The 24,595-nt window shown below is 39.3% G+C and overlaps 1 protein-coding gene across 3 annotated transcripts in view; it reads right to left on the bottom strand.

Moving 5' to 3' along the window:
- Positions 1-8,120: 8,120 nt before the first annotated feature.
- Positions 8,121-24,595, bottom strand: part of AMMECR1 (AMMECR nuclear protein 1) — a 121,577-nt gene continuing 105,102 nt past the window's right edge. For all 3 annotated transcript variants that reach the window (XM_053580045.1, XM_053580043.1, XM_053580044.1), the window contains 3 exons: positions 16,914-17,004; positions 15,123-15,219; positions 8,121-12,542 (listed from right to left, as the gene is read on the bottom strand). In XM_053580045.1, the coding sequence (XP_053436020.1) occupies positions 12,428-12,542; positions 15,123-15,219; positions 16,914-17,004 (303 nt within the window). In that variant the 3' untranslated portion in view covers positions 8,121-12,427. The remainder of the gene's footprint in view (positions 12,543-15,122; positions 15,220-16,913; positions 17,005-24,595) is intronic.

Below are 24,595 nucleotides of genomic sequence, written 5' to 3'. Positions count from 1 at the left end.
GACATTTCTGCAAAGAAGATTTACGAATGGCCTACAAGCACATGAAAAGATGTTCCTTAGTCATCAGGAAACTGCAAATCAGAACCACCCTGACATGCCACTTCACATCCACTAAGATGGCTTTAATAAAAACAAAAACAATGATGGTGAGGATGAGAAATAGGAACCCACATACGTTGTTGGTGGGAATGTAAAATGGTGCAGCCACTTTGGAAAACAGTTTGGCGGTTCTTCAGAAAGTTAAAGATAGAAAAACCATATGACTCAGTAATTCCATTCCTAAGTATATACCCAAGAGAAATGAAAACATATGTCCGCACAGAGACTTGTACCCGAATGTTTACAGTAGCATTGTTCCTAAGAGCCAAAAGGTGGAAACAACCCAAATGTCCATTATGATGGATAAACAAATTGCGTCGTATGATACAATAAAATATTATTCCACATTTACTAAGATTCACATATCCCTTGTAAGATACACTTAGCAAAATAACTAAGAAAATGCCAGGAAAGCTATGTTAACTAGTGTGATGAAAATGTGTCAAACGGTCTATGAACCAAGTGTATGGTGCCCCACGATCATACTAATGTACACAGCTATGATTTAATAAAATAAAAACAATAAAATATTATTCAGCCATTTAAAAAGGAACCAAGTGCTAAATCACTAAAACTTGGATGAATCTTGAAAATATTATACTGAGTGAAAGAAGCCAGATATAAAAGATCACATATTATATGAGTCCATTAATAGGACATATCCAGAGTAGGCAAATTTAGAGACAGAAAGATTGGAGGTTAGTTACTTAGGGTTGAGGGGTGGGGGTTGAGAAGTGACATTTCTTCATGGGTATGAGGTGTTGTTATGGGGTGATGAAAAAGTTTTGGAACTAGAGACCTGGAGGTTGTACAACATTGTAAGTGCACTGAATAGTACTGATTTGCACACTATAAAGTGTTTAATTGTGTGTTGCATGAATTTCACCTCATTTAAAGAAAATATCCAGCAGTGCAGAAGTGTTCCCTTTTCTCCGCATCCACGCCAACATCTCTGGTCTTGAGATTTTGTGATATAGGCTAGTCTTATTGGAGTTAGATGGTATCTCAAAGTAGTTTTGATTTGCATTTCTCTGATGATTAAAGATGATGAGCATTTTTTCATATGTCTGAAGACCGTGCGCCTGTCTTCTTCAGAGAAGTTTCTCTTCAAATCCCTTGCCCAGCCTGCGATGGGATCCCTTGTTTTTTTCTTGCTGATGCGTTTGAGTTCTCTGTGGATTCTGGTTATTAAACCTTTGTCAGAGATATACCCTGCAAATATCTTCTCCCATTCTGAGGGCTGTCTGCTTGCTTTGCTTACTGTGTTCTTAGCTGTGCAGAAGCTTTTTAGTTTGATCAAGTCCCAGTAGTGTATTTTTGAAGCTGCTTCAATTGCCCAGGGGGTTCTCCTCATGAAATACTCACCCAGACCAATTTCTTCAAGGGTTTTCCCTGCATTCTCCTCTAGTATTTTTATAGTTTCATGTTTTAAGTTTAAATCTTTAATCCAATGAGAGTCTATCTTAGTTAATGGTGAAAGGTGTGGGTCCAATTTCAGTCTTCTGCAGGTTGCCAGCCAGTTCACCCAGCACCATTTGTTAAATAGGGAATCTTTTCCAAAAAGGGGGGAGGGTTGCAAATAAAGGATTTTCTTTTTCTTTTTTTTTTTTTGCAGTTTTTGGCCGGGGCTGGGTTTGAACCCACCACCTCCAACATATGGGGCCAGCGCCCTACTCCTTTGAGCCACAGGCGCCGCCCATAAAGGATTTTCTTATTCAAGTACTCTATACACCCTGCTCACAGGGCCCATGGTGTAACCTGCCCTAGAGCAGAGGATGTCACCTGCACATTTTCAGCGTAGGGCTGACAATTAGCAATGTCTCTTTGACCTTCTTCAAGGCTGCAGATTCTTTTTTTTTTTTTTGTAGAGACAGAGTCTCACTTTATGGCCCTCGGTAGAGTGCCGTGGCCTCACACAGCTCACAGCAACCTCCAACTCCTGGGCTTAAGCGATTCTCTTGCCTCAGCCTCCCGAGCAGCCGGGACTACAGGCGCCCGCCACAACGCCCGGCTATTTTTTGGTTGCAGTTCGGCCGGGGCCGGGTTTGAACCCACCACCCTCGGTATATGGGGCCGGCGCCTAACCGACTGAGCCACAGGAGCCGCCCAAGGCTGCAGATTCTTCTGGAGTGGTACAAACCCAAATGGGGAATAAATAGATCAAATCCACCTACCCCACAGGAACAATCCCATCCTATTTGAACAACTGGACCAACCCCATGTTTCCCTTTTTTTTTTTTTTTTGTAGAGACAGAGTCTCACTGTACCGCCCTCGGGTAGAGTGCCGTGGCGTCACACGGCTCACAGCAACCTCTAACTCTTGGGCTTACGCGATTCTCTTGCCTCAGCCTCCCGAGCAGCTGGGACTACAGGCGCCCGCCACAACGCCCGGCTATTTTTTTGTTGCAGTTTGGCCGGGGCTGGGTTTGAACCCGCCACCCTCGGCATATGGGGCTGGCACCCTACTCACTGAGCCACAGGCACCGCCCCCATGTTTCCCTTTTAAACCCCATCATTCATGACTACCACTAACCACAAGGTATGCCAGGCAAGATAAACAAGAACCAAGTCATTGAAGGGTGTGGCGTCACGTACACAGGTCACTGTGGCCACCCACCTTTGCCTCTGACCACAATTCTGGGAAAGGGGCCATTACTGAGGCCTATGCCAGCGGGGTGGCAATGTCTCCATGCAGAGTTCCTGGAATTCATTTGGGTGTTTGAAGTAGAGAAAGTTTAGAGAAATGTTTGCATTACTCACACCATCACTGTCCTTTAAAAAAAGGGGGGTTTCCCACTCTCCCCAGGCCAAGACATTCCTTTTATTCTGCTAGGATATGTGGGCGTGGGGAATAGGATTGCGCCATCCCACTGCCCTGCCAGCCCCTGCCTTCCGCACTGATACACACAAACCCACTCAAACACTTCGACACACACAGGAACTTGGGTCTTTCCACAATACTATAATATTTAGATGGAAATGCTAGTTTCAAGGAAAGTAACCATAGCAATTCCTGGTTGCAAATCTGCCTGATGTTCAGAAACTCTCAGCAGCTTCCTGTAGTTAAAATGTGATTTAAGCATTCTATTGTGTACCACTTGTGCTTCCTGTTTTACAGTGTCCCAAACTGAATACTGCTTCCCTGCCCTTTCTACATAGCAGGTGATTTAGAAGGTTGCTCTGATTTTCCTTCCCCTGTCCTTTACTCTTGCTATCCTTTCTCTCCTGCCCCACGAATGGATTTTTTTTCCCCTTAAGGGACAATTTTCAACCCGCAAGCAGATGCAAACTTTCTGCCTCAGGCCTCAAGGCCACCTCTTAGAGGCCTAACCTCTGCCTCTTCTGACCTCTCTCCTGGTCATGGGAAGGGCCTGATATTTCTGAGAGGGCAGCTTCATGGTAAGCAGCATGACATTCAGCCACCCAGTGCCTTCCTGCGTGTCCACAAACCTATTGCCATCCAGTCACATAACTTCCCTTTCAGCCACCACACACATAGGGCTGTGAGGGAGCAGAACTGCCACATTGTGGGAACATTAACTATCTCCTCCACCACTCAACGCATTATGATGATGACCAGCATGGGGTGGTTTCTGGCACTGACATATGGGAGGGAGGGCCAAAGAAATGTCATTTCCCAACAGGGACAGCTATAACTGGGTTCTACTGCCACTCTGAGGTGGAAGCCATTTTGTGAAACCCTATAAATCCAGTCCAAGGTTGCCTGGGCCCCGGTCTGCAGGACTTTTCCCAACGAGTTGTGTGCCCCTCACAACTCTTAGCCCAGAGTGGCTTGCTAATTTGTCTTACAAAATGATACTGTATTCATTCTGAAACCAAGCACAGTGCTGTGCCTCTGGGAGGACAGCACTCAATAAATATTGATAGATCACATCGAGCCTGACATTTGGGAGGAAAAGGCCAAAAAAAAAAAGCTGTCATTTAACCAAATGACAGCTTCCCAAAGGTGCTCAAAATAACTGGGCATGGTGGGGCGCCAGTAGTGGTTTTCAGATTGTCCTGTGAGATCCTGGGGTTCTGTTGGAACTGCTTCAAGTTTACATAAACATTTAATTCAAAAAGCACATGTATGTAATATGTCATATTTTAAAACTAACCCCCCCCAAATGAAAAGAGACGCTTCTCTTGCCTGAACTTCTTAGAAGCCTTGGTTCGCTGATTCAGAAGGTTGTGACAACACTGGGTCTTTCCAATTTAGACCTGTATGTATCCACTTTCAGAAGATTATCCAAGCAAGGCACCCCTTCCTTCTCTGTGCAAATCGAGGCCTTTTTTTTTTTTTTTTTTTTTTGTAGAGACAGAGTCTCACTTTATGGCCCTCGGTAGAGTGGCTCACAGCAACCTCCAACTCCTGGGCTTAAGCGATTCTCTTGCCTCAGCCTCCCGAGTGGCTGGGACTACAGGCACCCGCCACAACGCCCGGCTATTTTTTGGTTGCAGTTTGGCCGGGGCCGGGTTTGAACCCGCCACCCTCAGTATATGGGGCCGGCGCCTTACCGACTGAGCCACAGGCGCCGCCCCAAATCGAGGCCTTCTTGCCATTGCACAGCCAAAACAAAACATACAAATGAGTGCTGAGGCTGTAACTACAACTTTTATTCCTCATCCCCATTACAAAGTATCAGTCAACAAAACAGCCTTGTTCTCCTTAACATTATAAGTAACTGGTACCATTTTCACTTGATAGCAATGAAATACTGCCTTTAATGTCAATTTTCAACATAATGAAGTAGCAGCTAAGATTTTGATTAAAAAACAAGAGCTTCACACCAGCGGTGCATCTTACAAGGGTACATGTGAAACTTAGTAAATGTAGAATGTAAATGTCTTAACACAAAAACTAAGAAAATGCCAGGAAGGCTATGTTAACCAGTGTGATGAAAATATGTCAAACGGTCTATAAAACCAGTGTATGGTGCCCCATGATCACATTAATGTACACAGCTATGATTTAGTATTAATAAAAAAAAAAAAAGCTTCTTCTCCAAACAGGGAGGGAGACTAATGGGTGAACAGATTACATATCCCTTATAACTTGGACACCTCCTTTAAGAAAGGGAGCATGAGTTCAAGGACGCCATGGCAGTTGGTGAGTACAGAGCCATCACCCAGGTGCATGCTCCAGACTTAGCGCACTCAACACCTCACCTCTGTTCAACTAAGAATTCATCTTTTGTGATGGAAACCTGCATGTTGGCTTATATAAAGCACACACCCTCCACCGGCTTGCTGGGTGCTTCCATTTAAAACAATTTGAGATACATACTCAATATCCTCAAGACATAATACATGAAGAGGCCATTTTAAAACATTTTATTTTTTGACACATAATAATTGTACATACTTGTGGGGAACATAGTGATGTTTTCGTACATACAATGTGTAGTAGTCAAATCCCTTTATCATTTGTGGAGGGAATGTTCAAAATCATCTCCTAGCTTTTTGGAAATATACAATAAATTATTGTTAACTATGGCTGTAATTTTGCATTCTTTAACCTCATTCTATCTCCCCCCACCCCATGCCCATCCCAGCCTCTAGTATCCATTTTCTACTCTCTACTTTTATGAGATCCACTTTTACCTCCCACATATAAATGAAAACATGTGGTATTTCCCCTTCTGTATTTGGCTTATTTCACGTAACATAATATCCTCAAAGCTCATCCATGTTGCAGTGAGTGACAGGGCATGATTCTTTTTTTTTTTTTTTTCTGAGACAGAGCCTCAAGCTGTCGCCCTGGGTAGAGTGCTGTAGCATCACAGCTCACAGCAACCTCCAACTCCTGGGCTCAAGCAATTCTCCTGCCTCCGCCTCCCAAGTAGCGGGACTACAGGCACCCGCCACAGCGCCCGGCTATTTTTTGGTTGCAGCCGTCATTGTTGTTTGGCAGGCCCGGGCTGGATTCGAACCTGCCAGCTCAGGTGTATGTGGCTGGTGCCTTAGCTGCTTGAGTCACAGGCGCCGAGCCAGGACGTCATTCTTTTTTATGCCTAAATAGTATTCCACTGTGCATATATACCACATTTTCTTTATTAAGGGGTCATTTTTAAACAAGGTCTTAACTAAGTGCATAGGATGAGTAGGTAGGCTGACTTCAGAACAGTGCTTGGAAACTGTTGCAATTTCTTCTGATTCTTGAAGGATTTTTTCCAACAGGTTTGGGGTTTGGAAAGCAAGACTGTCCCGTAGGGCTACATGTGTCAAGGAAGGCCTTTTATCGTAGTAGCCAAAAGCAGCATACCCCAGGGCTCGGCCCAGTTGCATCCTGCCATTCAGTTCTTTCTCCTGAAGGTAAAAAGCCTGGGCAAACAGATGGGAAGCTATCAGAGATTAATCAACCCAAACCCACACTTGTCTCGGCTCCCGGGGTCAGAGCTGCAGAGAGTGTGAGGAGCCATTCTCTGAGTGAGCATTCCTGGACAGCGTGGCTGGCAGCTCTGAATCCAGGTGTGATTTTCCCACAGCAGACTTCCCCCCAGTTACACGAATAGGCTGCCTTGGATATGACAGCATTTCCCATCAAAGAGAGGAACTGCCTCATCCCACACATGTGTGCTTGCCCTCAGAAGCAGTAAAGCTACTTACACAGTGGCTAGTGGGGCATGAAATGTAAAGAGGAAGTGTTGCAACTTTGGGAAAAATTTAGGTAGGTGGAGAGTGATTGCTGAAGTTGAAATCTGTCCAGACCATTGAGTTCACCACTAATGCTATTAAAAAGAATGCTATGGGCTCATTAAATTACTTCATTCCACCTGAACCTATTAATATTGTCTACATCATTAAAAAATCTTATGTCCCATTAAACACAAATGATAAAAATGGGTAAACCCTGAGCAGATGGCTTCCTTTATGGAGCACTATTCAAAACCACAGTAGCCCTCTAGGATCTGGGATGGCTGCTTTTAGCAGCTGTGATTGACATAAGCACATGTCATAAAATTCACATGGTACCAAGGCTAACAGAAAATTTTCTTGGATATATTCAACTAGCAATGAATCCTGAAATGTGCGTTATTAAAGTGAGACAGCAAATGATTACGAAAGAGCCAGAGGTATTTCAACAATGTCCTTGGTAGCTTTTCCATGAGAAAGAGAGAAGGCAACAGCTTAGCACCCCAAGAAATTGTTTTTTTTTTTGTTTGTTTGTTTGAGACAGGGTCTTGCTCTGTTGCACAGGCTGGAGTGCAGTGGTATCATCATAGCTTACAGCAACGTCACACTCCTGGGCTCAAGTGATCTTCCTGCCTTACCCTCCCAGAATGCTAGGATTACCAGCATGAAGCATCACACCTGGCCTAAGAGATGCCTCTCTTGACGTAGGCTCTTACCTGACCCTTGAAAGTCAATATCACCACTTGTCCTTTACATTCAAGTGGATTCCCTAAGCTCAAGTTGGGGGACCAATCTGGAACTAAAAAATAACTGGTAATAAGTTTAAGTGTGTTATGCCTAGTGTGTGCATGAGTGTGTACAAGCTCTGAGTAGCCGCATCTTGGGCATTTTCTGTCCTATACTCAGAAAACAGCCCAGCCTTGATGGCAGAAGAAAGGGTTCCCACCTCATAAGATTGATTCATTGGATAGCATTCCTACAGCCGCCCACCAGCTCACAAAAGGGAAATGCCTGATAACCACTGACTGGTTGGAAGATATCTGGAGTGGGCTTAAACGCAGCAAGGCTCCCCCTGGAATTCGAGTCCTGATGCTTGCCTCAGATCTGTGGCCAGGTTAGAGTGTCCAAATAAAGGCTAATCTATATCACCAAGCCAGCATTCAGAGCTAGACAAAAGGATGACATCGTCAAATCATATGGCAGGGAGCGGCTGCAGACAGGTGAGGTTTCCCCAAGTGCTAGTTTGGAAATAAGTCAGTATCTGTTCCTAACGATATTATTTCAGAGTCGTCAAGTATTTAACCTTTTAGTAAAATGTACTTATGATCCCAAGATCCTATGAGGAGGCAGGTTAAATTTAAAAGAGAAACGACAAATGATAACTTGGTTTTAACGTTTTATTGGGTAAATGATTTGAAAGGTAATAACAATAGTGTCAAAACTACTACAACATCTTTCCACAGCCATACCTTACAGACCCACATAAACCTTCTCATGTTTTTTTTCTCTTTACTCATTTTTAATATTTTAAAGCCATACATGTCATATAAAATGCCCATTTCCAATAGTTTCTTCAAACTATTAAGCAATTAAACCTGGAAGGAAGGAGGGCCTACTTATACTGGAAGGGGTTTCAGGTAATCTGTGATGTCTCACTGTGATCAAAAATGGGTTACTAAGAAAGGAGGGAAAAAAAGAGCTACTCCAGGTAGCTTTTTGCTCATTACAAGTCTCACCATTGTATCACCAAAACCTCATTATGCTGGTGACCGATTCAAAGTAATTTCAGGGAACATATAAAACACTAAAATAACTTAGAAACTAGATCCAAATATTTCAAAAGTAATCAACTTTGATATACAAAAGCAGTCAGAGGTGGTTACAAAAGTTTGTTTTCTCAGTGCGTCTATGTACCAGCGTACTTACTGGGTCCAGAGCAAAATAAAAGGTTCATCTTCTTCTGAAATAGTAATAAAAAACAAGGAAAACATATCTTTGTATATAAAGGATCAATGCTGGTCTTAAGAATAATGTAATCAGAAACCCTTAAATCGAGAGGCACACAGTGGGTTTCCACTTTTAAAAAATAAAAGGAAAGTCACCAGTTTATTTAAATGGAGGAGGTGCTCACACTCCTCAAATAAACTTAATTCAATTTAACATCACTAGCAAAAATCACTTAGAAACTGTACAAAAATAAAAAAGTTAACACATTTAATCCTGCAAGGTTTTTGTAAGGACTGGAAGGCAGGCTTTTGGAGCAGCATTTGGGCATGGCTGGGGGCATCTTTGGTTTGATCTAACACACATAGGAGATGGAACCTATTCCAGATGACAGTTTCAAATTTCCTGCACATTTGAAGACAAGAGGCCAGTATACAAACTTCTGGTGTGCTGGGCATTGGTACTGTTATGTGCTGGACTGAAAATCTTATAACTACTTTAAATGGGGCAGGGGTGCGGGGAAAGAGCAAGCCTTGCACTTCCTCCATCAATTTCACGAACCTCACATGGGAGGGGAGACTACAGAGGGGGTAGCACATTCTCGTGCAGTCAGAAGGCCACTTGAAGGGTGGGGAGACAATTGATCTCTTAGAATTTTGTACCTGGCTGACCTTGTTTAAGAACAAGAAAACCCTTCCAGAATTGGAAGCCTTTTGCTACATACCAAAGTAAAATGCGTACTATTTTCCAAGAGGAAAAATACACAGTTGTGTTTGAAAACGGAAAAACTTAAATGGAACTAATTAACATTTAAAAGGGGCTATGTAAACTTTTATGCTACTCAAATGAAGTTCAAGTATTTCTTTTGAGCTGTTTAAAGATCACTGACTTATACAATATTCTGGTGATAAGAGTGCAATTCACATTTGTGTTTCTGAACAAATAAACCACAACTGGCTAGAACACAACCCGTGCAATTAGAATCTTCATCCGAGTTAAAGACACATGCTACATATTTCAACATGTTCAAACTTAAACATACCACGTATTTAACAGCTTTGTAATATACGACAAAGGTGAAAGGGTCTAGCATTTCTTTGTTTGAAGCACACCATTACAGTTTGTATAACACCCTTTACACTACAAAGTCTTTTAGTCAACAACTACTTAGAGACAATAATGCACTGTTCTTTGAACTTGAATACAAAAGGAGACAAAACTATCCTTTTCCCCCAAGCCACGGTGGGAAATATTGCTGACCTCGTCCTTTGAAGCCTGCAGGATGGTTATTTCTTCAGTATAACATTATTACACTGGTAAGAAAATCTATAACATCTGCATATATCAAGGATTTTAAAAAATCTGATATGATTTTAGAGTCCGCATGACCAGTCACATGACCTGCTCAAGATTGATTAGCACCGTTAAATACATAAACACACACATATGTGTGTATGTATGTGTAAATATATGTATACATACACACATATATGTATGTAATAGATCTTTGCTTTAAAAAAAACTTCTAACCATAAGCTCATCCAGGATGAGGAGCCTGTTGAACTGATGAGATGATGGATAACATGGATTTCACAACAATAATGGTCTATTTTGTCTCTCTTCAGTTTGCTTGTTTTACTTTTTTTTTTTTTTTTTTTTTTGCAGCAGACAATATCATTCAACTTGTGCTCAGCTTCCCTATAAGGGCAAGAAAAAGTTTCCATCAGGTAGCCACTTGCTTTTATACTGAAAGTCTAATCGGCTCCAAAATGCTCCCAAGTATAAAGGACAGGACTCAAAATCCCTTTCTAAAGCTCAACAGTTAACTTTTTCCTGACTAATCTCTAGATTCAGTGGAACTGGCTACCAAGATTGCATTTCAGGCTAACAATTGGCTTCTTAGTTAAGGCATCACAACTGAAAATGGTTATTTCAACAATGGATGCTGTGGATGAAGGAACACCAACAAACTTCTCTAAGAACTCTCATCAAAAACTAAAGCAGTTTGCTCTGCTCCAGTGGCAAGAAGGAATTCAGCCGATTATCTTAGAAACTAGAAAAGGATTTTTACGAGCAGTCTGTCACTTGTCACAGCAACTATCTGTGTAAACTATTTAATTTTTCTATTCAGTGACATTTCTTATAGTTTTAGAATATATATTCTGCAGCATACTTTTATTCACCACATGATCTCTTGGCTTCTTATTTGAAAAAATTATATACACACAGAGTCGTGTGTATGTGTGTAGTATATATACGTGTGTGTGTATATATATATATAGTATAGTTTTTTACTACCATAACATGAAAGTCCTCTAGAATCAATCATCTGTCATTTTTCCAGGGGATCAGTACGTTCTCTTTGTATGCATCATGGGAAAACTCGCCCTACAAATGAGCTGTGCTCTAACGATAGCATATTTGAATACCAACTCCATTTTTACAGTTGTAACATAACATCTTATCAACATAGTAAATGTGTTTCTATCAAAAGTCTGTAGTGCAGAAAGAGATTTGAGCTATTTTATAGTATCTCTAAATCTCTAGTATCATCCCATGACAGACAAACATATCTGAAATCATGGCATATATGAACTTTTGTTTCACTAGATTATCTTTATCATATCTTTAGATGGTAGCTAAAATTTTCTCTGGCCAATCAGGACTTATTGAAACCTAAAGCTAACAAATTTAAATTAATATAAAATAGACAAATGTCTCTTTTTGGTTATTTGCTCAAAATAAACTTTTCAGCTTAAAAAAATACTTACAAGTAAGCAATTTGTCTAATCTGTTGTTTCACAAATAGAAATGATAAAATTTTACAAGAATATTTCTCTAAATTGCCTTTTTCAACCCCTCTTAATTCCACTTAATTATATTCTTCTCAAAGGCACTAAATTCTGTATCTGCTCTCACGCTAATATTTGCTGTTCTTCAAAATGACTTCTGTAGCCTAATGAAAGGTACTTTGTACTTTCTTAAAACAGTGTTTTAGTTTGTGAATTGGTTGTAAAAGGTAAGAGGCAATCTCTTCCATCTATGATAAACCAGTACAGTAGGCATAAATGATCTTACTCTCTGTGACAAGCCCTATCATGGACCTTCGAATGTTTGCTACTAGAACTAAAGTTCATATATTTTAACCATGGGAGAAACAAAAAGTTAAGGAGTAAAGACCCAAACAATAAGCTCTCATAGCAAAGTGAATTTCAGACAAATTCAAGAGTAATAATCAAATACCTGAATTTGACATGAATTACTCTCAAACTCAGCTGTTAAAAAGTAATTATCTTACTGAGAAAAATTAAAGACAAAACTAAATAAAATCCTTATAAACTCCACATTTTCTTCCATCCACAGTCAAAAGAAGGAAGCCAGGAAGGAAGGAAGGTAGGAAGGAAGAGAAAAAGGGAGACAGGAAGGAAAGCAAGAATAAAAAGACAGATACCTGTTGAGACAGCAAAGCAAATTTCTAAATAATATTGTAAGGGAAAAAAACCCAAAAATTATATATGCTGCAAAAAAATCAATTATCTAAAATAATAAAACAGGATCTTCTTAACAAATGCCATTTTCCTACCCGTTACCATGATGATCTTAATTGACGATGTCGAAGCTTCACCATGGCAACGGAAACTATCATCATAAAATGGTACAATAAAAGAGATAGCTAGACCATGAAGGTGAAGGGTCTCCTGGGAAGAGGTCTGCAGAGAGGCCCAGTGACTGGTTGTGCGGCTCAGTGTCAGGAATAATGGTTGTATGGTGGAAGGGGATGCCCAATGCCATTTTGGAAATGATGATGCTGGCGATGAGCAAGGTATTCAGCATAGCTCAGGGTCATCTTTTCACTACGGTACCTGAAAGAAAGTCAAGAAAAAGTTAACAATGAGAAATAGTGACATGCTATTGTTAGACCTGGGAGGGACCATAGAGATAATTTTATAGATCAAGAAACAGAAGCCCAGAGAGAAGCAGTGTCTTGCCCAAGGTCACAGAACTCATCAGGAGCAAAGCTGAGATCACAGCCTAGGAATCCAAACTCTGAGCCCAGTGCTCCTTCCACTCTACTACTCCTTGTTTAAATTGTTTGAGAAATGTTATTGCCCCCTCAGCCTCAGTTTGCAAACAGGAAGGCAGAGCAGAAACCCAGCCTTACATTATTATGTACACATCTCATCCGCTTGACTATTTTTCTGCTGAGATCTTTCATCTCACTCTTTTATGGTCTTGGTTTCCCGAACTTTCTCTTTTCCCCAGCTCTAGCTTTCCTTCATTGCTACAATGCTCAGAGTAAAAAATGGCAAAACAAACACTACATATAGCTAATATAAAATTGGAACTAGTTGATCAGCACCTGTGTGCACATATGAAAGTAAAAACTCACTGGAAATTAAGCAGGCGGGAGGAGGGAAGAAGGGATGGATAAATTCACACCTAACAGGTACAACACATACTTTCTGGGTGAAGGGGACACCTATGACTTTGACTTAAAATGTGCAAAAGCAAATGATGTAACCAAAATGTGTGCACTTCAATAATATTCTTAAATAAAATGAAAAAAGAGGAAAAAAATGAAAAAAAAGAGTAAAATATATTTTCTGCTCCTTGGTTTCTGCTGCCACTCTTGTCTCTGCCACTCAGAAACAGCGCATCAGAAGCCCGCCCTGACTCAGCTGGACTTGTCCATCGTGATCCTAGTCACCACTCCCTTTCTGAAGTTCTCTGGTCCCATGGGTTGTAAACCTACACGCCCCGTCCTCCGCCTGTCAGACTGCTCCTCCTATTCCTGCCTTGCAGCATTTCCCTACATTTCTATCACCAGTTCGTCTGACTCCATACTGTCCCCCTCAGTGAATCCTATCTTTACAGCTTCAACTATGACCTTTCTACAGTTACCCTATCAGATCCTTTGTGGAAAGGACTTGTTCTATAAAATTTGAATTCAGTCAAAAGGCCACACTCCAGGATCCAGAAGGCCACATGTGGCCCCAAGGCTGCAGGTTCTCCTCCCCAACTAGACATTTCTATAGAGATACCTTAGGTAACATTTCAAATCCAGCATCAGTGCATAAACCTAACACTCTCTTCCTGTGTTCCCTACCTTGATTAAAGGGATGACCTGGGTCCCTTTTATCTTGATTACAGTTTTGGCTTCCTTACTTCTTTTAAATGATGACTAAGTCCTTTCATTTCTTCCACAATATTTTCTTATCTGTCCCCACCTTTCTTCTCATCCCATTATCACAGATCTAGTTAAGGCCTCCATTGCACTTCTTTGGATTGTTGCCATTGATTCTTAGATAATACCAATGTTTCCTAGCTCATTTTCCATTTTTCTAATTCCATTCTTATACCTCCCCAAGTTTATCTGTTTAAGATCTTTCAATGGTTGCCAATTGCCTACAGAACCAGGTCCAAAAGTCTTAGCCTAGAACTTAAGATCTTCAATGGTATGACCCCAACCTACCTTTTGGGCCATTATTTTCCTTTCCTGACCACCTGAGCTATGAACACTGAAAGACCACCCAAATCGGACTATTTCACATTCCTTAGAATTTGCCCTGCCTTGATTCATAAAGTCTTCTGTGAGGGAATCTCTTTCCTCCCTGACTCTCCACCTGTCACATACTCTATCCATTCTTCAAGCTAGGCTCCAAATTGACCTCCTCTTTGAAACTTTCTGTTATCTCCCTCCCGCTCCTGTAACTCCTCTTTCCTTACTTTATGATCTTACATTATCTACCATATTCTGCCTTAGATTAATAATTATTTTTGCACATGCCCTTTTATTCTTCTCAACTGTGAATTCACGGAGAGCAGAGATGGAAGCATTTTCAAATTGTAACTCCTCAGAGCTGCGAATAGTCCATTATTACACTATAGGTGTTCAATGTGGTTTTGTGCAATTGAAATAAATGGGAACAGCAACCCATTTTCCTAAAATGTTTGATATTTTCCTTCTTAAATAAGTACCTGTTTTTCCATGCTGAAATTTATTTAGCATTCGAGTTTAGCTCAGTTGTGTTTTTCAGTAAGCTTTCATGATAGACTTCTACTATGCCAAAATTCTAAGGTTAAATTCAAATTTGAGGGCTGCTTATCAGAATCCTGGGGATCTGCTAAGCAGGATCAAAAGCTAGCCAATAGCTAATTCAGGTCCTTTCTCCAGTAACATAGTCTAAAGTCTCTGAGGGCTTGCTCGTTCAAAGCCGGAGTAATCACACAAAGCTAAAGATGTGAAGGGTGGGCTCATACATCATGTATTGCCGAGCAGAGTTTCATTGTATCTACCCTCAGTACAACCCTGCCATTCATTTCCACTCTGTTTCAGAAAAGAAAAGCAACTGTAGTTATATAGATCAAAGAAATCCTAGGGTTATAGGTGTACACACAGAAATGTACTTGGTTAGTCTTGCACTAGAAAACACCTTCTGTACCTGGTCAGTTTTATGGTTTTCCTGAATTCATTAGTAATTGGAGCTTTGTATCCTCCTTTCCTCAATAAGGAGTCTATGGTCTGAATATGGTCCCATCCTGTGGAGAGTAGACCAGATAAAATGTCAGTCAAGCACACCTAACAAACACCTTTGGTAAAATACAAAATGACTTTGTAGTGGTCAGCTATCACTCTCACCAAATGCCATCAACTCTTTTGGTCCTAAAAACAATCACACAGAAGAGCTGAGATTTCACCCCATACAAAAGCAGGTTCATCACCACACACCTTAAATTCTAGTTATCCAGAGCCTCTAACGACATTGGCTTATTTATCTCAATCACATTCAAAGGCAAAGAATCTAAGAGGCTGGCAGAAAGTGCTAAGTTATGACTCTGTAACAAAACACAACCATGATACTCTCCTCTAACAGTAACATCTTTAAAAAGGAGGGAAAATCCTAAATGTCATTTCGCAATTCAAAACTATTTAGGACTCCCACACTACTCTGTGGTAATTGCTGTTCCTAGTGGTATCTTCTGTAATCAATCAAGTATATTTGTGTGTGATATATTCATTCTGACATGGATGTTATACTAATATCTGAAGCCCTCTACCTTTTGTGTGTGCTTTACAAAGTCAGTGACACTGTACGATTAAGACATTTCTAAAGCAACCCAAATAAATCTTTAGATAACTGCCTTAAAGACTTTGTTTGGGGGTTTAGTAACATTAAATTTTGCTGCTATGGATCTCACATTTATATGAACAAACATAGGAAAATCAAGTTACAAAAGCTTTCTGATAAGAAGAAAAGGTTCATAAGATAGCCTGGTGAGGTGGCTCACACCTGTAATCCTTCCACTCTGGGAGGCCAAGGCAGGAGGATCCCTTGAGCTCAGGAGTTTGAGACCAGCCTGAGCAAAAGCAAGACCCTATGTCTACTAAAATTAGAAAAACTAGCTGGGCATTGTGGTGTGCGCCTGTAGTCCCACCTACTTGGGAGGCTGGGGCAGGAGGATCACTTGAGCCCAGGAGTTTGATGTTGCTGTAAGGTAGTCTAATGCCACGGTACTCTAGCCTGGGCAATAGAGTTAAGACTTTGTCTCAAAAAAGAAAAGAAAAGATAGAAGATATATTCATTTTAACTAACATGAAACTAAAATTTAGTAGTGGCTAGAAAAGAACAACTGAGTAAAAAATTATTTTGTGGTATAGGATTGGTTCATAAAAGTCTGTGTTGTATCTGTAAACAGGAAAGTATTTGTTGATTAGGAAGTATAGACCAAGCATATAAAACACGAATGTTTCATGAATCCTCAGTGCTCCCAATCTTAATGGGAAACCTACAATCCGAATATTAGCAGAATGAGTAATGGCAACCACCGAAGAATGAAATAAACATTTGATGCTGACAATGACAATGAACTACGTGGCTGTCACAAAAGGCTTGTTCATGTCACAATCTGCAGCACAACTGAATATTGTAAAATGGCATTTCAAATTCGTAGCAAATTGTTGCCTAAAATAAAACCCAACAAATCTTTGCTTTTTAAGAAGTATACATTTATGTGTTTATGCTGTCCAACTTCAGGGCAGGGATTCAACTTCTGTGTGAGTAATTTACCAATTTGATACAGACATTGCAGTGACAGTAACAGAAGAGTCATTTCTTATAATTTGACATTGATCAATTATCAGACATAACTGCAAGGTCAGATATTGCATTTCAATTTGTATATTTGTCTAAATTCTTCACCAGATCGTACGAAATATAAAGTACAACAATGACCTTGCTCCTTTGCAACCTCCGGTAGGTAGGTGGCGGTGCGTTTTGATCCTTTTTCATTGATGAATTCTATTCTAATGCCATGTACACCCACCTGAAAGAAATCGGCAGTTTAATTAGTATAGTCTTCTTTATAGAATCAGAAAGAAAAGGTTATATTTTAACTTTCAAGAGAATGCAGTTCTTCCTTTCCCCTTGTTTTCAGAAGGGCGTATCAGTTTTTTCTTTCCAAAGCTTTGATTTTAGATTTGAGGCCATTATCATGGCCACAGAGATTGAAAATATTGATTTTCATGTGCCCAGCATGTGCTGGGCTATGCTATTCTGTTTGGAAACCAGGAACAATCATTCTGGGGCCATGTGTAGAATAAGACAGTTGATGACAAGAATCTTGCCCCCACTCCCAAACCGTGGCTCATGACAACAAGGAATGCCACAAATGGGAACTGACTTCAAAGATACAGCAAATAAACATCCTGTTTTGCAGGTACACTCACCACTTCGGATTAAGTTCCAAAACTTCCAGGACTGACTCCCTCCCAAACTGTCTAGTCCGTTTAAAGCCTTGAAATATATGTAGGCAAGCAAACACAGTCAGATAAGAAAGACTTAAGCCAAAAATAATGAAGAACAGTCAGATCCTACATCATCATCCAGCACAGACAGTAAAAAATATGACTTAGCGTGGGCCAGTTACAACTACTCACTGTCCATATACTCCATTGCTCTCATGCAATACTGTCCAATTTAAGGCAATAAAGATTTCAAATCACCTCAGGGCCGGGCATTTTCACACAGTTTCTCTATATAGTAGCCAAGAAACCACTGCAACTTTTTAAAAATATGGTGATGCTCTTAAAAGGATAGTCTTCTAAGTAAGTGTAGGCAATGTTTTGCTACCTTTAAAAAAAAAAAAGTGTGCCTCCTTTGATTAGCTTACGATCAATAGGAATCTCTTTCCCTCTCATCTCTCACATAGAATAGGGTATAATGCAAAAGATGTTGAAAGTTCTTAACTTCTTTATCAACATTGATAAAAATAAAATTTCAAAAGTGTAACAACCTCATTCTGTTCTCGTAAATCTGTGCTTGCCTCAGATCAGTGGTTCCCAAATGGAGGATCAGGTTGTCCAAGGTACTGGAGGGAAGATTTAAGACCAGGTAAACATTATTACCCAGGACAGAGGCTTCTTTTCAGAGCAAGTGAGTGAAGTCACAGACCTTTTTTCTTTCCATTTGCATAGATGGCAAGGTCTAGAAGAGGAAATGGGGGTCAATGAAAATCTCTTTCGCTTCTTCTACCCTTAGTCTGAAATTTTCCAGTTGTTCAGGGAACAAGAGTCCTCTGAGAAATTCATTTTATTCTTTCCCCAGGTCTTCACACATCCATCCATTAGAGCCTGTCAGGTCTTCTGAGCAGTTTATGTGTTTTATTAAAACATATCTCTGTGGCTATTTCATCTATCTATTTAATATCTGTATTCTTATGAATCTCCTTCTGCTAAAAATGCAACCAGGACAGCGGTTTAAAAACTAACACAATAAGGCTTCACATACTGTGTGGGAAAAGACTGTGGATGGCTGAGAAGAAATATGAGTTCGTAGCTATCAGGCATTTCCAGGATAAAGGACATCTACTAATCTCCCCAGTGCCTGACATAGTGCTGTAACATTTGCAACATTTTCTGTATACTGACTTCCTAATCAGTGACTCTGACATTTTTTTTCCTTTGACAATATCAGACTTTTCATAATTTGTTTTTAAAAGTATACAGCTTAAGTAATTCATGCTCCATCATTTCACTGAAGTGAATTTTAAATCTTCAAGTCTATTTATCAAAAATCTGTCATGTTAAAATGGAAAAGAATTTTGATGTTTATTAAGGTGTCTACTCAAAATTGCAACAGGAAAAATGTCTTCCTATCTGTGAGATGAGAGTGTGAGATGGAATCAGTGATATTTAAATGGTATAGGGTGGGGGATCGGGGGCTGCAAAATTATCAGAATTTGGGGAGGTTTCATGCTTCAGCAAGTATAGTTTTAAAAAAGTATACTTTGCCCATGATCGCATTGATGTACACAGCTATGATTTAATAAAAAAAAAAGTATACTTTGAAAACAATCAACCCCCCAGTTGATTTTTATTATGGTTTAAGTAGAAAACCTCTTATAACCATTCTAGCCTCTGACAAACTATAGCTATATATTGAGAAAGAAAAGTGATTTAGGTAAATGAGGAGGTAATCTACACATGTAAGTCCTTTCTTCATGGGGGTACATTCTGTGTTCTTCAATAAAAATGTCAAAAATTTTTAAAGCTAGTAATTTAACAGGTGAAAAAAAGTCATGGCATATGAGTGATACTGCAATAAAGTAGTGTGTGTACACAAAGAATATACTGACCAAAATAAAAATTGCTCACAAGATTACTTTATTTAGTTTTGCCTTTTGAGAAGGACCTAACATTGAATTTGATAAGAAAAGAAATAAAAATTCTCCCATTTTGATTTAGTACCACATTTACAACTTTTAATTGTTTTCCGGGTTCCTGTGATTCTGGACAATTGAAAGCCCCTGGAAATGGAACTGCACGTATGGCGGTTATAAAGTGAATCCTTTGTGAGAAATAACTTTTTCCATAGGTCCAAAATATGCTTCACAAAGCTGAAGACCCAAAACTAGAGTGACTCATTTTTCAACTAGGAGAATCAGGAGAACGGTAATAATGTTTTTAACAGAATCAAAGCATAATAGCTTTTTGTCACCTGTTGAGCAATAACATTTTCTGTACTCCTAGAACCGCAGATGCCACCAAATAATCATACTGAGCAATCAAAACAGGAGAGTGGAAAATGGCCTGCTGTGGAGAATGGCCGATCGTGGCCAACCTGTGGAAATCATTGGCTTTGCAAATTAAGTCATCTCCAATGAAATGAGCACCCAAACTAAGTCCATATTGTTTGAGGGAGGCATCTGTCACAGCTGCAACTCCAAAATGTAACCCTCATGCATAATAACTGAATCCTCCCTACACAGACAGGAGAATCCTTCAGCCCAGCAGCATCCCAAGAGATGAAGGCTGTAGTTGCAGTTAGTTATAAGCTGGATGAGAGATCAGCTAGCCACAGAACTGGGATTCCCTGAAGCAGATCTGTTCTAATACTCTATCGCAGTAAATTTCTTTAAGAATGGATAAAGAGGCAGCATGGGGAGCGCTATGGCACCAAACATACCCCTAACGAATCCCATCACTATCCAACGTACAGCCAGGTGGGCAAAAACTGAAGACTTGCAAATCTAGCCTTATGAGAGTCTGCAGGTCATTTTCAAAATTAGAAGGTCTAAGAAAAAAATTGCTTTCAAGGCCCATCAGCTGTGATAATATTCTTTTAATCAAGATTGTATTTTTGCTAAGCAAGGCTATAAATCAACTTGAATGGTAGTAAATTAAATGTAGGACTTATAGATAAGAGGATATGGAATTAAACAGAGCTGTATCTGTGTGTGCTGAGAGAACATTAAGACCAGTCTGACAAATTCCTATTTCATGCTAAAAAGAAAGCCATATTTATTGTCAGTCACTCCATAGCGAATGATTTTTATTAATGCTATTATAAAATCTTTTGTTTTTAACATTGTTCAGAATGATTAAATATCAAGATTAGTATTAGGACCCTAAAATATATCTTGATTATTCTGGGGTTGATTATGCAGTTTGGGGATTATGTATCCCCAACTCCGCCTGGCCTCAGCCCCATCCTCTTTTCTCTCTTGTCCATTTCTCTATTTTTTCACTCCTCTATCAGACAGCATGTGGACTAAGAGAGGAGATACACATAAATTAATCAATTTTGCAACATAGTAAAAGGTTTGGTAGGAGAAGAGATTATAAATAATGGCTAAAATGAAGCTTCAAGACTGTCTGCAGATTTCATTTATCCTCGTTATCTGGTCCCTTGTTAGAAATGTGGCTTCATTTAAAACTATTATCCTCTAATGCAGTGACCCTAAACACAAGAGCATTTTTAAAAAGTATCTTCTCCCTCCCCATTATAATACATGCCTCAGATCGTGTTCCTTACAATTCATAGTCAAAGCTTAATATGCCCTAGTCTGTCTGTAAGGCAAGTGTTAGTCCTGTAAGCTACTAGTAGCACTACAAAAGGGTCTCGCTTTTACTGATGAGCCTAATCAGCAAGCCAGCAGCCTGAAAACATTGAAACATCTGACTAAAAGCATAAATGAGTGTAAAATGAATGTGCTTTGGCTAAGTAGATTGAGTAGGTTCTGCGTAAATTTGAATATTTGTGTTCACAATTACCTCCACAGTCCTGACCTTCAAAGCCACCTCTTCCTCCTGATCACATCCTGACCAACAGAACCAATTCACTTCTTCAGGTGACAACCTCTCTTAGCAAATACCATGGTCAGTCCCACTCTTTCCCCATTTTCAGAATCAAATGCTGGGTTGCCTTCTAATAATGTGGCTCACTCACACATTTTCAGTGACTTTATCTGAATAACATAAACAGTATCAGGAGGTCAAAAAATCAAAAAGTTATTTGACATGTCTTTCTGGATGAAATCATTTGGCAAAGTATGCTTTGCAATTAACAAAGCAGCCAGTTACTAGCCATTCACATAAGATTAACCTGCCAGGCTCACTATGCCAATCCCATTGCACTGAATGAAAGGACTCTGTTCCTAATGAGAGGAGTTCAGGATATTTGGCACACCCCTAAACTTCAGAGGATGGTACCACAGAAGAAACACATATTCTGTCACAAAACAACCCTGGGTACCACTGACAGAAACAAACATTGCATTGGACAGGACAGTCCATGGGTCTGACCCAGAGTTTGTTGTTTCTAAGGAGGAGAAAACCATTATGTTCTACTTCTCCCATAGGCACAAAACTCACAGCATGGCCCATTCCACTCTTGCCCTTACCCCACACTACCTTCTGCCCTACACCAGCGCTACCTTCTGAGAACAGTAACTCTTCCTTTTCACAGTGAAAACAAATTCAACATAAAAAAGAAAAATACTTCGAACCTGAACCTACGCTAAGTTTGTCTTGAATAATTTTTCTTTGGGCAAGAAAAATTAAGATTTTAATCATAGAGATTGATAATGACTTGCATAGCTCCTAATGAACCATTTTCCCCAAATCTGATAGTGCCACCCCAAGAATTACACTATAGATTATCTAGTGCAATTCAAATCCTGACACTGCCCATCAAATCCTTACACTGATGACACTGTATCACTTCAACCCACCCACCAATTTGAGGAACAATTCTGAAGTTCTGAAGGTGCCCATCTAATTAACAAGATTCCTTCAAAATCTGGCCAATTGAAAATCCTAAAAAGAGTGTTGCTGCAATTCAGCTTTTTTTGTGTGCTCAGTAATATTTACTTTTGTAAACATTAGAAACTGCACACATAAATTATTCTATTTATAAAAACAGTACATATGCATTACTAAAAAAAAAAAAATCCCTCTAGAAAAGTACAAAGGAGAAAATACAGAAGACCTGTAATCCTAGTACCACTTAGACCAGTGGTTCTCAACCCTCCTAATGCCTCCTAATGCCACGACCCTTAACGCAGCTCCTCATGTTGTGGGGACCCCCAACCATAAAATTATTTTTGTTCCTACTTCATAACTGTAAGTTTGCTACTGTTATGAATCATAATGTAAATATCTGATATGCAGGATGCATTTTCATTGTTACAAGGGGGTTGTGACCCACAGGTTGAGAACCACTGACTTAGAAATTAACTCTTACCTTAATGACTTAAAAAATATTTTTCTTCTGAATCAACTGAGACACCACCAAGGACAATATTTTAGGCTGTTTTTTATCCATTATCTGACTAGTTCCTATACTTATCTTTGCTTCCAAATATCCTTTAAGCTTTTAGAAGTGGAATTAATACTTAAAACATAAATCAAAAAGGATAATTGATCACAAAGCTATCTCTTGGACATGAGTAACCTTTTAACATTCTACTATAAAAACTCTGCTTCATCATCTACCTCAGCTGCAATTTTTGTTGTTGTTGTTTTGTGAAATCAACTGCAAAGGTCTCCTTGACCAAAATGCATATGCGTTGCTCTTCCCTAAAATCTCTGCAAATTAGTCACCTTTAGCTTAGAAATTAGTTCAGTCTCCATGAACCAATTCTTGGCTTTTGCAGAGCTTACCAAAGGACCAATTAGTGCCAATTTTGATTCATGTAGGAGACTTAGACATCTTGTCTATCAGGAACACAAGCCTGCCAATTTATTTCACAAAGGCCACTGAACAACACTCTGGTAACATTTATCTTAACTAATAGCTGACACACAGCTCTAAAATACCTGAACTCTCCAATAATCACCCCCATGAACTTTTAGTAAGATTTTAAATAAAGCATGGCTAATGAAGAGGTGCTTTGAAAAGCTATGAAACCAAACATGTTTATATATCATTTGCAATGAAAGAAACTGTTCCTACTCTAAGATTTTGCAGGAAACAAGTGACAGCTCAGAGTGCAATTACAGGGAAAAAAAAACCCAATTCTCTGTAATGATTAATTATAATGAGCATTCCATAAAAACTGAACATCCTAAAGCTTCCCAAAGAAAGTTCACACAACACAGGTGACCTTTAAATAAAAAGCCTGCTTTTCATCAAAAGTTAGAAAAGTTTTTAAAAAATGGGCAGAATGCGTTTTTCTAAAAAGGGGATAAGGAAGGGAGTAAATTTACAGATATGAAATCTAAAGTTATAAAATGTTCTCAAAATCTAGACATGTGACTTAGTTTACTTCCAAAGTCTGGGGGAGGCAAAGCACCTCTTGCAAACATACCTAATATGAAATAATGTTGTTTGCGTGACAAGAAATTAAGAATACTCTTATTCAAGTTAGAGCTATACATTGAGTATCTGACTAAATACAGTTTAACTCAATCTAAAAAAGAGACTTGTTCCTAAAAAGTTAAAGTGGGTTGAATTTTTATAAATGAGCTAAAGTTATGAGGAAAACAATAACAAAACCCCATAATGAGTCATTCTGCAAAGCTAAATATCTATTTGTAAAGTGAATAATCACTTCCCAATGTATTTGCTTAATTTAGATCTAAATATATAACATTAGCTTAAAATAGAGGATGACACAGTAATAAAATAGAAGCATTAATGGCTTGAAATATTTTTCTTCCTACAGTGAATTATTTTTATGAAAAAAAAATCTAGAATGTATAATTTTTTAATTTATTTCAACAAGTATTTATTGAGTACTTATAAATATTATGCCCAAGCTGTTTTTGATGCTGGGGATACAGCAGTTAACAAAACACCAAAAAATCCCTGCTGTCATGAAGCCTTATACTCTAGTTTAGTTGCCTAGTGATCACTCCCTCCTGTGAATTCCTAAATGATCTCTACTTCTCATCTTTCCTTCAGTCTGCTAATTATTTACCTAACATAGGCATGGGTCCTGCCATTCCAATTAGACTGTAAGTCCTTTAGGGCAAGGCCCTAGTTTCATACTTAAAATGTAGAATATACATTTTTTTAATTGGGCTGTTTTTAATTTTTGTTGCCTCCGTTTAAGCTGGTAATAGCCATTTTAAAAGTTAAGGACCTCTTCTTAGGACCTCTAAGAAGGTCCTAAGTGGTGATTCATTCTCTGA

The sequence above is a fragment of the Nycticebus coucang genome, chromosome X, assembly GCF_027406575.1.
Source record: "Nycticebus coucang isolate mNycCou1 chromosome X, mNycCou1.pri, whole genome shotgun sequence".
Lineage (NCBI taxonomy): Eukaryota > Metazoa > Chordata > Mammalia > Primates > Lorisidae > Nycticebus > Nycticebus coucang.
Note: the sequence above shows the minus strand (reverse complement) of the source record. Positions and strands in the feature narration are given on the sequence as shown.